The sequence below is a fragment of the Salvelinus fontinalis genome, chromosome 14 (genome assembly GCF_029448725.1).
Source record: "Salvelinus fontinalis isolate EN_2023a chromosome 14, ASM2944872v1, whole genome shotgun sequence".
Classification (NCBI taxonomy): domain Eukaryota; kingdom Metazoa; phylum Chordata; class Actinopteri; order Salmoniformes; family Salmonidae; genus Salvelinus; species Salvelinus fontinalis.
The window spans coordinates 16,169,111-16,182,624 of record NC_074678.1 but is presented as its reverse complement, the minus strand read 5'-3'; the positions used below and the strand labels follow the sequence as shown (position 1 = coordinate 16,182,624).

Here is a 13,514-nt window from a genome sequence, read left to right as displayed (position 1 = left end):
CCTTTATCGATATCAGACACAACATCAGTAATCTAGTAATTTAGCAATAACACACTCATCATGATTTGTATATTTTGATGCTAAAGCTGCTCACAGAAGCATTTGTAAAAATGGCAATGTTGTCGAACATTGATTGTTGCAGCTGTTCTTTTCTTTCTTTTGAATGTATAAAATCATGCCCTGTTTACTGCATCTATCAAATATATCAACTTTAATGGACATTTTCAATATCAGCTTTGATATACTTTTTCATACAGTACCAGTCAAAAGTTTGGACACACTTATGTAACAGTATAACTTTAAACCGTCCCCTCGCCCCGACACGGGCGCGAACCAGGGACCCTCTGCACACATCAACAACAGTCAACCACGAAGCCTCGTTACCCATCGCTCCACAAAAGCCGCGGCCCTTGCAAAGCAAGGGGCAACACTACTTAAGTCTCAGAGCAAGTGACGTAACTGATTGAAATGCTACTAGCGCGCACCCGCTAACTAGCTAGCCATTTCACATCCGTTACACTCACCCCCCTTTCAACCTCCTCCTTTTCCGCAGCAACCAGTGATCCGGGTCAACAGCATCAATGTAACAGTATAACTTTAAACCGTCCCCTCGCCCCGACACGGGCGCGAACCAGGGACCCTCTGCACACATCAACAACAGTCAACCACGAAGCCTCGTTACCCATCGCTCCACAAAAGCCGCGGCCCTTGCTAAGGGGCAACACTACTTAAGTCTCAGAGCAAGTGACGTAACTGATTGAAATGCTACTAGCGCGTACCCGCTAACTAGCTAGCCATTTCACATCCGTTACACTTACTCATTCATGGGTTTTTCTTTATTTTTGACTATTTTCTACATTGTAGAATAATAGTGAAGACATCAACACTATGAAATAACACATATGGAATCATGTAGTAAGCAAAAAAGTGTTAAACAAAGTAGCCACCCTTTGCCTTGATGACAGCTTTGCACGCTCTTGGCATTCTCCCAACCAGCTTCACTTGGAATGCTTTTCCAACAGTCTTGAAGTAGTTCCCACATCTGCTGAGCACTTATTGGCTGCTTTTTCTTCCCTCTGCGGTCCAACTCATCCCAAACCATCTCAATTGGGTTGAGGTTGGGTGATTGTGGAGGCCAGGTAATCTGATGCGGCACTCCATCACTCTCCTTCTTGGTCAAATAGCCCTTACACAGCCTGGAGGTGTGTTGGGCCATTGTCCTGTTGAAAAACAAATTATAGTCCCACTAAGCACAAACCAGATGGGATGGCGTATCACTGCAGAATGCTGTGATAGCCATGCTGGTTAAGTTTGCCTTGAATTCTAAATAAAATCACAGACAGTATCACCAGCAAGGCAGCAAGGCACCCCCACACCATTACACCTCCTACTCCATGCTTCACGGTGGGAACCACACATGCAGAGATCATCCGTTCACTTACTCTGCGTCTCACAAAGACACGGCGGTTGAAACCAAAGATCTCAAATTTGGATAGATTTCCACCGTCTAATGTCCATTGCTCGTGTTTCTTGTCCCAAGCAAGTCTCTTCTTATTATTGGTGTCCTTTAGTAGTGGTTTCTTTACAGCAATTCGACCACAAAGGCCTGATTCCTCTGAACAGTTGATGTAGAGAGGTGTCAATTTCTTGGGCTGGTAATTCTGATGAACTTGTCCTCTGCCACAGAGGTAACTCTGGGTCTTACTTTCCTGTGGCGGTCCTCATGAGAGCCAGTTTCATCATCGCGCTTGATGGTTTTTCCAACTGCACAATTTTCCGGATGGACTGACCTTCATGTCCTAAAGAAATGATGGACTGTCATTTCTGTTTGCTTATTTGAGCTGTTCTTGCCATAATATGGACTTGGTATTTTACCTAAAAGGGCTATCTTCTGTTTTTCCACCCCTACCTTGTCACAACACAACTGATTGGCTGAAACGCATTAAGAAGGTTAAGAAATTCCACAAATGAACTTTTAACAAGGCACACCTGTTAATTGAAATTCATTCCAGATGACCACGTCACGAAGCTGGTTGAGGGAATGCCAAGATTGTGCAAAGCTGTCAACAAGGCAAAGGGTGGCTACTTAGAAGAATCTCAAATCTCAAATCAATTTTAATTTTAATTTTATTTAATACTTTTTTGCTTAATACATGATTCCATATGTGTTATTTCATAGTTTGGATGTCTTCACTATTATTCTACAATGTAGAAAACAGTAAAAATAAAGAAAAACTCTTGAATTAGAAGGTGTGTCCAAACTTTTGACTGGTACTGTATATTTAATATCTTTGTACACTCTTGACATAGAATAACTATAATAAAGAATATTGAAATCAAACCTATTGTGTGTCCTGGAGGATTATATTAGGCACTGATCCATGAAGTCTACAAAACAACATTATGTATGTGTGTGTGTGTGTGTGTCTGTGTTTGTACGTGTGCATGCGTGCACGCACATTTGTGTTCCTGTAAAACTTACATAAGCAAATGGGGGACAATTAAACAATCAATAATAATACATTTGACAGCAATTGAAGATATTTTATCTTAAACCATACATTTTACGCAATCTGCACAATCCTGCAAGCCTTGCAATTTGTTCAGCTTCTGTATAAAACCTAGAAAACACACACTCCACCCAGACTAAGGCTGGAACTGCTGCATATAGGTGGTCTTTGACCCCTTCTCTCTTCTTGTGCTTGTGATTACAGGCAGTCTTAGAGCCATGGCTTCCAAATGGATTGTTCTGGTCTTCAGTATGCTCTGGTGCTTGGTACGTTTCCTATTCCATCACTGTAATTTTATGTAAAACACTACATTACCTAAATGACATTACATTGCTCTGACCAACTATATTTTTGTGGTGCCTGATACAGTTACTGTACTTGTCATAATTGTGTAACAATTTAGCTTTCTTTTTTTCTCAGTTTGTGTGGTCACATTTCTAGTCTTGTTACATTTTATTGCAGACCTGTTGCATTGCACTGTTTTCTTTTCCTTGTTTATTTCTCTGTTTTCCTGTTTGTTTATTGCCTGCTGTAGTCAGCAGCATCCCAGCTCACAGGTGAAACAGGTGAGTGAAATCTCTTATTGTTGTTGTTCATAACTATGACTCATAGTGGTGGTAGAAATAATGTCAAGCAATTGTGTGCTGTGGTTGATTTAGACATTCTCTTACCTGCAGAGACTGATGTGGATGAGGGACACGGACACGACTGGGACATCTTTGACATCAATAAAGGTATATAAGAAAATAACTTTATAACATGACTGTGTGTATAGATATTATCTCTGTGTGCTGATTGTCTAACTCTAGTGTGTTCACTTGCAGAGGCAGGATTGGACCTGCTGGAGGGTGATATTGTAATTGATGAGGTGAGTTTGACAGCTCATCTTTTCTTTTACTTGAATAATGATGTGGATTTCTCATAGCCTGCCAATAATATCTGGTCATCACTGATCACCATGAGGGTGTTGTGTCTGATTGCACTGATTGAGAGTGTGTGGATCTCTCTGTTTAGACTGACAGCAGAAACACTATCCTAGGGGAGCAGTATCGCTGGCCTCAGACTGTAATCTACTATCTGAAGGACAGCCTGGGTGAGAAATAGTACACTTCAATACTTCAAACATAGCTTTGGTAAAATACATTTAAATCAGTGTGACAAAATTCAATACAAAAATACATTTAAATCAGTGTGACAAAATTCTACACAATTTTGAAATATATATTTCTCTCTCTGTGTGTGTGTGCGTGCGTGCGTGTGTAGACATACATGCTAAGGGGGTGATTCTGAAAGCCTTCGAACAGTACAGACTGAAGACCTGCATCAACTTTGTGCCATGGAAGGGAGAGGAGAACTATATATCTGTGTTCAAAGGCACCGGGTGAGCGCACACGCATGCACACACACACACGGACGCCACAATGTCAGAAGCCAATACATTTTTTTTTTTTTTTTCAATTTAAAGTTTTATTAGGTTTTCAATCAACCAACCAAACACATTCCACATTCACAGATGTGACAGACTTAAAAAAGAAAATATATATAATAATAATAATAATAAAAAATTGTTTTATATATATATACACTGCTCAAAAAAATAAAGGGAACACTTAAACAACACAATGTAACTCCAAGTCAGTCACACTTCTGTGAAATCAAACTGTCCACTTAGGAAGCAACACTGATTGACAATAAATTTCACATGCTGTTGTGCAAATGGAATAGACAAAAGGTGGAAATTATAGGCAATTAGCAAGACACCCCCAAAAAAGGAGTGATTCTGCAGGTGGTGATCACAGATCACTTCTCAGTTCCTATGCTTCCTGGCTGATGTTTTGGTCACTTTTGAATGCTGGCGATGCTCTCACTCTAGTGGTAGCATGAGACGGAGTCTACAACCCACACAAGTGGCTCAGGTAGTGTTCATCCAGGATGGCACATCAATGCGAGCTGTGGCCAAAAGGTTTGCTGTGTCTGTCAGCGTAGTGTCCAGAGCATGGAGGCGCTACCAGGAGACAGGCCAGTACATCAGGAGACGTGGAGGAGGCTGTAGGAGGGCAACAACCCAGCAGCAGGACCGCTAGATGAATATCCCAAGGTATTGAAACCCCTGTGTCTTCCATTGGAATGGGCATAGTGTCTTCATAGAACTGGTGAGTGTAATATTGAGAGGGCAGACAGTGGATTTGTTAAAATTAATCTTATAACCTGAAAACGTGCCATACTGAGCAATTGTGTCTAAAATGGGAGGAAGGGATTTCTCAGGGTTGGATATGTAGAGCAAGACATCATCCGCGTAAAGCAAAATCTTGTGCTGCAGGCCGCCTGCAGGAACACCTATAATACTTGGATTGCTCCTTATCAACTCTGCCAGAGGCTCCGCCCCCAACAAGTAGAGCAGGGGGGACAGGGAGCACCCTTGTCTTGTGCCCCGTCCCAAAGGGAATCTGTCAGAGTTCAGTCCGTTAGTAGTCACCATGGCATTTGGATGAGAGTATGGTGATTTGATCCATTTAATAAAGTTTGGGCCCATGTTGAACTTCTCTAAGACTGAGAACAGAAAGCTCCACTCCATCCTGTCGAACGCCTTCTCAGCATCCAGTGAAGCCAGCAGGACAGGGGTCTTCTATGCGTTTACTTGATCAATAATATCAAAAAGACGGCGAATGTTATCAGAAGAGTATCTGTCTCTAATAAATCCAGTTTGGTCCGCTTTTATTATTTTGGGAAGAAGAGTATTTAGTCTTTTGGCGAGCAATTTGGTAATTATTTTGTAGTCAAAATCCAACAAGCTTATGGGACGGAAGGAGGAGCAGGATAAGGGGTCCTTGTCTTTTTTGAGCAACACTGTAATGCGAGCTGTGTGCATTGAGTCTGGGAGAACTCCGTTTTTGCAAAAATCCTCCAGCATTGGCATGAAAATAGGGCTAAGCTGGGGCCAAAAAGCTTTGTAGAACTCTCTGGGGAATCCATCTGGGCCTGGGGACTTGTTAGGTGGCATGGAGGTAATTGCCTCCAGGATCTCCTCAGGAGTGAAGGGGGAGTTGAGATCTTGGTCGGTCTCTGATAGTTTAGGTAGCGAGATTCCCTCTAGGAAGGAGTGGAGTTCTGCCTCCGTGTGTTTTCTCTCAGAGGTATATAGTTTGCAGAAAAAATCATGAAAAGTTGAATTGATCTTTTTTGGGTCATATGTGACCTCGTCCTCTGCTGTTCGGATAGCCATAATTGTACGCTCTGACTGCTCTTTTTTTAAATGATAAGCAAGCAATCTACTAGGCCTATTGCTATACTCATGGTATTTCTGTTTAGTAAAGAAAACCTTTTTTTTAATCTCCCGAGTATAGTCCAAATTCAGTTTGGCTTTGGCTGCTTTAAGTTGACTCCAGGAGGTGCTGTCTGGGGATTGTTTATGTACTTTTTCACAGCGTTCCAGCTCCCTCTCCAGATCTAGCCTGTGTGCTTCCATTGCTTTTTTCTTAGAGGAAGCATATGCAATTAGATGACCTCTTAGTGTGGCTTTAGCAGCGTCCCACATTGTGGCTGGAGAAACAGGAGAATCTTTGTTGTCTTGTGTGTAGTTGTCTTTCCATGTAGTTACCAATGTATGGAATGCTTCGTTTGATAGCATGGAGGTGTTGAATTTCCAGCTCTTTGACCTCGGGATGTTTTTGCAGAGGTCAAAGCGGAGGTGGACAAAGGCGTGATCCGAAAGCGCTATGGGTCCGATTGTACACGTGGCTGAATTTATGAAACTCTTTGGGATAAAAATGTAATCTATACAGGAGTAGGTGTTATGGACATTAGAGTAGTATGTATAGTCCATAGATGAGCTATTAGTCTCTCTCCAGATATCGATCAGTCCCATCTCTTTAGTAAGAAAATCTCCGGCCAACACTCCAAAGGAAACACAATGCTCATTGAACAGGGTTATCATTTTCGACATAAAAGCAGGAGTATCTGTGTTAGGGGCGTATATGTTTACAATAGTAATTGGTTGCCCATACAGTGACCCAGTTATCAAAATAAATCTCCCCTCCGGATCAGATATGTTTTTGTCAATTATGAATGGAACATTCTTATGGATAAGTATGGCTGTACCTCTGCTGTTGGATTTGAAAGATGAGAAATACACCTGTCCCACCCAAGCTCTGCGGAGTTTGGCATGTTCAGCATCACAGAGGTGTGTCTCTTGTAATAGCACGATGTCTGCTTTTTCCTTTTTTAGAGCACATAGTATCTTTTTCCGTTTTATTGCATGACCTAGACCGTGGCAGTTCCATGTCAATAGATTTAAGGTACTAGTCATCGTCATCGAACAGTAATCGAACTTTAGTGCAAGTCATCTCTGGGTAAAGGTGGATAGTAGTTACAGCTGCGTTCACATAAAAGGAAAATAAATAGTTTACATAAAATAACAATCTCTGAACACCCCAGCCGAGTTCCCAAACAACTCGACATATCCCGTTGGATCTATTACCTCCCCGTTCAGTCACAATTCTGTGTTCCAACAAAAAAAAAAGAACGGGAACAGTTAGCAACGCACAACGTCTCCCCCTCCCCACCAAAGAAATGCCTCATCCTCTCCGCCCCGCATTGAGTAAATGACAACGTAGCCCCTGTCCAGACCACATTCAAAAAGGGACAAAATAAAATCAATGGCCCAGCCTACATATAGTAGGCCTAGGTTATAATATGGGGCCTATCCCTCTCAGGTAAAGGAACATAAATATAGATTAGACGGTTATAATGACATTTAGCAGGGCGGGTGGGTCTTTGGATATCGGCTATATGTTGTCTTACCTCCTTTAGTAATAACAGTAATCGCATTTAATCATTGGTCCATTTCTCATTGACCGGGGTTGTCTTTCAAAAAACGTTTTGCCTCTTCGGGAGTTTTGAAGTGTCGCAGGGCTCCTTGGTGAAGAATCCTGAGCTCGTTTGGGTATTTGAATCCCCTAAAGATGCCTCGGTCAATGGAGCATTTCTTCACCTCGTCAAACTCTCGGCGCTTTCGGCGTATTCCAGCTGACAGGTCCTGGTGTAAGGTGAGTTTGGCGTTTCCCACTGTAATGGTGTTGGTTTTCGCCGCCTGTAGGATTCGTTCCTTGTCGGTGAATCTCAGGAAACGCATGGTGATTGGGCGCGGTGGTTGTCTGGCTGCTGGTGGGGGCCTCAGTGCTCGGTGAGCTCTCTCGAGGTCTATGGGCCTGTCGGTGGACAGGTGGAGCCACTCGGGAAGTTTGTCTTGCAGGTAGCGGATCAGTGGCATGTTTCCCTCTTCTTTTTCGCCCAGATTTAATAGAACACAATTATTCCTTCGCCCCCTGTTTTCCAGGTCCTCTGTTTTCTCTTCCAGCTGCTCTATTTTTTTTTTAGCATATGCTATTGTTTCCATGGCGTCTGTCAATAAGTTTTCCGTGGATAGGATTCGCCCCTCGGCCTCGTCTAGGCGCCCCGCGTTTATGGTTATCTTGTTGTTTATGTCAGGCAAAGCATTTTCCAGGATTGTCACCTTGCCCCCTATCACACTGAGCTGAGCGTTAATGGCATCTAGTTTAGTGTTGAGTTCTGTACGTTGGGATCTCAGCTCAGAAAAGATGTCTTCGACAGAGTGCGAGGTTGGCATTCGTTGGGCCTCGGGGGGGAACGGGTCCTCTTGCTCCTGGCTAATGGCGCTAGCTTTTTCTGAAGCTAGCTGCTTCTTGGAGGCTTTTTCCGTCGCTAGTGCTCGAGTCCGGGTAAAAATGTCACCTGTAGTGTCGCCTTTTGTATCCGCCATGACTTTTTGACTAAAGCTAAATGAGTTTAAACTTGAAGTGGAGGTAAGATTAGGAATTGGAAACTACTTGTGCAGAGCTCCTAGTTCATACGGCCATCTCGTTCAGGGGTCGCCAAAACATTTTTGAACAATGATAAATTATATCTGTTCATTCTTCCACACTTTTCTGTATGTTCTTCCACTCTATTTTCCATATCTTTCTCTCTCTATCTCTAATTCAATTTCAATTTCAATTTAAGGGCTTTATTGGCATGGGAAACATGTTTACATTGCCAAAGCAAGTGAAATAGATAAGAAACAAAAGTGAAATAAAACAATAATAAATTAACAAACAAAATGTCACAAAAGTCCCGAAAGAATAAAGACATTTCAAATATCATATTGTATATATACAGTGTTGTAACAATGTGCAAATAGTTAATGTACAAAAGGTCAAATAAATAAACATAAATATGTGTTATATTTACAATGGTGTTTGTTCTTCACTGGTTGACCTTTTCTTGTGGCAACACGTCACAAATATTGTGATTGCACACTGTGGTATTTCACCCAGTAGATATGGGAGTTTATTTGTTTTCTAATTCTTTGTGGGTCTCTCTCCTCTCTTTAGGTACTCCTCAGTAGGTAACAGGCAGGTGGGGAAGCAGAAGTTATCTATTGGTCGTAACTGTGACCGTTTGGCAACAGTTGAGCATGAGTTTCTGCATGCTCTGGGTTTCTGGCACGAGCAGTCCAGAGCTGACCGCGATGACTATGTCAACATCACGTGGGACCGCATCGAAGGTAGCAATCAATCAATAAATCTGTATTAGTAACATAAGATGACCGTGATGTTTTAGTTAATAGTATGTTAGAGATTATTTATATATAGTCTCACTGTCTGTAGTTGTCTATCAATCTGCTGGTGTGTCACCAACTAAATGTACTTTATACATGTACATTTCAATGACTGAACATTGCATTATTTCTCTTTTTAGGAAAAGACCATAACTTCCTGATCCACGGTGAGTCAGTGTCGAGTGCTCTGAACGTGCCCTATGACTACGGCTCTGTGATGCACTACAGTAAAACAGCCTTCAACATCGGGTCAGAGCCCTCCATCATTACTAAGATACCGAGCTTCATGGACGTGATTGGTCAACGCATGGAGTTCAGCGACAGTGACCTGCTGAAGCTCAACAGGCTCTACAACTGCAGTGAGTCCTCACCTGTCAATCAATATCAATCAAAAGTCAGATCAAAAATCAATCAATCTGCCAATAATTTACTGTAACTCAGGAGTTCATCAGACTGACCTTTAGTTAATGCTCTTACTTTATCAATATGTAATAAATATCTAGCGAATGAAGGTGATTACATAAAGATTGTCCAGCCAGGTAGTAGATTATCTACAGAAGAGTTACATAAAGCTGTTTTTATTGGTCTCTTGATTCTTACTTTCATAGACTAATGCTGACCTTCCCTCTCCGTCACCCCAACTCCCTCTCTCCACAGCAACTTCCTCAACGTTCCTGGACTCATGCAGCTTTGAAAAAGAGAAGATCTGTGGGATGACCCAGGGTCCTGTTGGGAAAGCTCAGTGGGAACACAGACACAGTGTGCCTGGGGGACCCAACACCGACTACACCAACATGGGCCAGTGTGATGGTAAGATATACATACACGCATGCACACACACTTTACTCTGATGCAAGGTCCAGAGACCATAGTCCTAGTGTAACATGATAATCATGCCACTATAACGGCACATCTACTTATCTGCTGTTCTCCTAAAGAGATAAAGAGAATGGCCAGGAAGGTCAATGCCCTCCAACGTGTTTCTTTGTTTGTCTCTTAAGATTCAGTGGAGGGACTTTGAGTTCTCAGAGGATCACAACATTGAAGTACCCTGTAGCACCATAATGATAACATCTATTTGAAGGTGATATCATTAATATCCTAATTGATTTTATTAAAGATTAAACATTTTCTCCCATTACAGAATATGCATATTTTTTGATCCATGATCAGTTTGTCTCACTCAAATGTTTTATTTCTGTTTCCAGGAAAAGGTTATTTAATGCACTTCAGTACGGTTAAGGGTAACCAGGCCCACCTGGAGTCATCTCTTCTACCCCAAGAGAGGTTCCCAGTGCTTGCAGTTCTACCTCCACAACAGCGGGGGTGCTGATGATCGACTGAGCGTGTGGGTGCGTGAGTATGACGACGCCAACCCCAAAGGAAAACTGAGGCTCATCCAGAAAATCGATATCACAGGTTTGACATCACATCTCAGCTCATACAAAACAATGTTGTACAACAGTATTGGGTGTACAATAGTATAGAACAGGGGTATTCAAATCTTACCCCACGACGTCTGGAATACTGCTGGTTTTCTGTTCTTCCTGATAGTTAATTGCACCCACCTGGTGTACTATGTCTAAATCAGTTCCTGATTACAAAGGGGAAGAATTTTAAAAAGCAGAGGAGCTGGCTTTGAGCTCCAAATTTGAATTTGAGGGGTATATGCTGACCACACCGCTCGCGTTGCAAAACAAATGTACATTTACATTTAAGTCATTTAGCAGACGCTCTTATCCAGAGCGACTTACAAATTGGATGTACACATACATGTTATTTAATCATTGCACCCACACTGCTCATGCGCGTTTGCGTAACCGGGCACTAAAATAGAACTTGGTTCTATTTGTGACGCTTGACGCGCTGCAAGTCCCACCTCTCCCATCGCCTCATTGGTTTTTAGGAGCATATACCCAGGTGCCATCTCATTGGTTTTTAGGAGCATATACTCACATTGGTGATTGAAAGATGAACTTGAGGTCCACACTCCAGTCCAATTGGTGGTGGTAATGCACCTTAAAGTTGTTTGCTAACCGCCATATAAAGTCCAAAGAAGAAGAAGCCTGAAGGAGGAGAGATTACTAGAAACTAACTTGGTTTACCCTTTTATCTGTGGATTCATTGTCGGAGTAGAGGACCTTGTGCATTTCAAGTCAAATAACAACCCAATGTTTATATTACAGGGCAAATGAGCTAACAGCAAGCTAACTAGCTAAATTGCCATAAATGTTTACTTATCAACCTTTCCCCAAATTAATATAGTTGGTTCAGAGTTCATTTTGATATTTCACCTTACGTGTCCTGATTGAGTCAGGTGTGGGTGGACAAAATCAACATGCGAGTGGTCTGCTCAGCATGTACGTTTATAGGGTTTGTGTGGATGTCTGTTTCCTTCGGTCCTACAGGTGGCATGAGAGACTCCTGGGAGCTGTACTATGTGACCCTGGATGTGAAGATGAAGTTCCGGATTTAGTTTGAAGGCTTGAAGGGCACAGGGGCATCCACCGGAGGGCTCTCATTGGATGACATCAACCTATCAGAGACAACCTGCCCGCAGCACATCTGGCGCATCCGTGACTTCACCGGTCTCTTAGAAACGACACCGACAGGTGTGAACATCTACAGCCCACGCTTCCTGTCCCCCAGTGGCTACTCCTTCATGGTGAGTGTCAAGGTCACTATAGTAACAAGGTTGAGACGTGAATTTAATATCCCATAACTTTGCATAAATGTGGTAGAATTCAACAATTCCCCGGGTGCCGATGACGTGAACATCGATAAAGGCAGCCCCCCAACACTTCTCTGAGGGGTTGGGTTAAATGCGGAAGACACATTTCAGTTGAATGCATTCAGTTGTGCAACTGACTAGGTATCCCGCTTTCCCTTTCTGCATTTGAATACATCATTGTCCTGGCCTGGTAATAATGAACTACCTAGGTGAGCGTGTACATCAACGGCTGCAGCAGCCCAGGTAGTATGGCCATCTACTTCCACCTAACCTCTGGCCCTAAAGACAACTCCCTCACCTGGCCCTGTCCATGGCATCAGGCCACGATGGACCAGAACCCGGACATCAGACAGAGAATGTCCAACCACCGCATGATCACCACCGACCAACAAGCTATCCTCAGATGGTGAGAATGCTTACACAAAAAATGCTTACACAGTACGCCAAATAATAGCATGCTATTGGCTCTCTGTCCTTCATAGACACTGCAAGGTCTTCCAATCTGAGACGAGCGTGAGGAGACTCAAATTAGACTAGAAACAGTTAGGGAGAACCTGAAGTCAAATTGTTTCTATTTAAGATTTTCCCTTCTCTCCCCTAGGCAATGATTTCTACTGGGACAACCCCCGTAAGGTGGGCAGTCTGGTGAACGGTTCCGACAGCAGCCAGTTCTCCCGCGGGCCTGGTACTGGAACCAGCAGCTACCTCACCCACAGCATGCTGAAGAGCAGGAACTTCAAAGGAGACGACGCCATCTTCCTCCTCGGTCTAGAGCACAGGTGTCAAACTCATTCCACGGAGGGCCGAGTGTCTGCGGGTTTTCGCTCCTCCCTTGTACTTGATTGATGAATTAACATCACTAATTAGTTAGGAACTCCCCACACCTGGTTGTCTAGGGCTTTATTGAAAGGAAAAACCAAAAACCTGCAGACACTAGGCCCTCCGTGGAATGAGTTTGACACCCCTGGTCTAGAGGGTAAGACATTACATTCCCATCGCTGGAGAAGGCTCTTAACCATAGACATGCCCAATCGTTCCTTAGCTCTAGTCCCAGATCCGTTTGTGCCATCTTACAGCGTACCAATGACTATAGCAGTTGGCAAGACAGAGAAACAGATCTGGGACTAGACTACCTTGACCTCTCTCGGTTCTAAACCACTGTTCTTAACCCCAACCTCTTCAGATGTGTCTGCACTGCTGGAGACCCAGCCCCTTCCTCGTTCTGCTGTTCATCAGTCTGAGAAGAGTGCTGTAGTATCACCCAGCCGGGAGACCAACACGTCAAAATTTGTGATGGCTGTGTCCATGAGCTTGGCGGCGGTCATGTTCGTGGATGCCATGGTGAGCGGTGTACGCCAGGAGATCGGAGAGTGACAGGGACGTGATCGTTGTGGAGAAAATGGACATCTAGTACTGAGAGTAACAACCAACCTAAAATGGCTTCTTTACCTTTTCCATCGGCAGATTGTTGAATGTGCTACTGAAGAAACTTCACTGAAACTATAATATAGCCTTACTAACACTTGACTGTCTGATGAGAATCAATAGATGGAAAATGTTAGCTATAAATTATCAATAAAAAAAGTTGACAAACCAGAAGTGTGAGACTTGTTAAGGAACATCTTTACAGGAAAATCTGACACTGACCTTCCATCTC

At 43.0% G+C, this 13,514-nt stretch overlaps 1 protein-coding gene across 1 annotated transcript; it reads left to right on the top strand.

The window, feature by feature from the left end:
• Window positions 1–2,728: 2,728 nt before the first annotated feature.
• Window positions 2,729–13,362, top strand: mep1ba (meprin A subunit beta a). The gene is given in 17 exon segments (XM_055944054.1): window positions 2,729–2,776; window positions 3,046–3,076; window positions 3,188–3,244; window positions 3,335–3,378; window positions 3,525–3,603; window positions 3,774–3,891; window positions 8,900–9,072; window positions 9,267–9,485; window positions 9,784–9,936; window positions 10,335–10,386; window positions 10,388–10,545; window positions 11,535–11,791; window positions 12,067–12,242; window positions 12,244–12,263; window positions 12,459–12,638; window positions 13,041–13,203; window positions 13,205–13,362. Coding segments are annotated over 17 exon segments (1,992 nt in total). The 3' UTR covers window positions 13,269–13,362.
• Window positions 13,363–13,514: the final 152 nt, after the last annotated feature.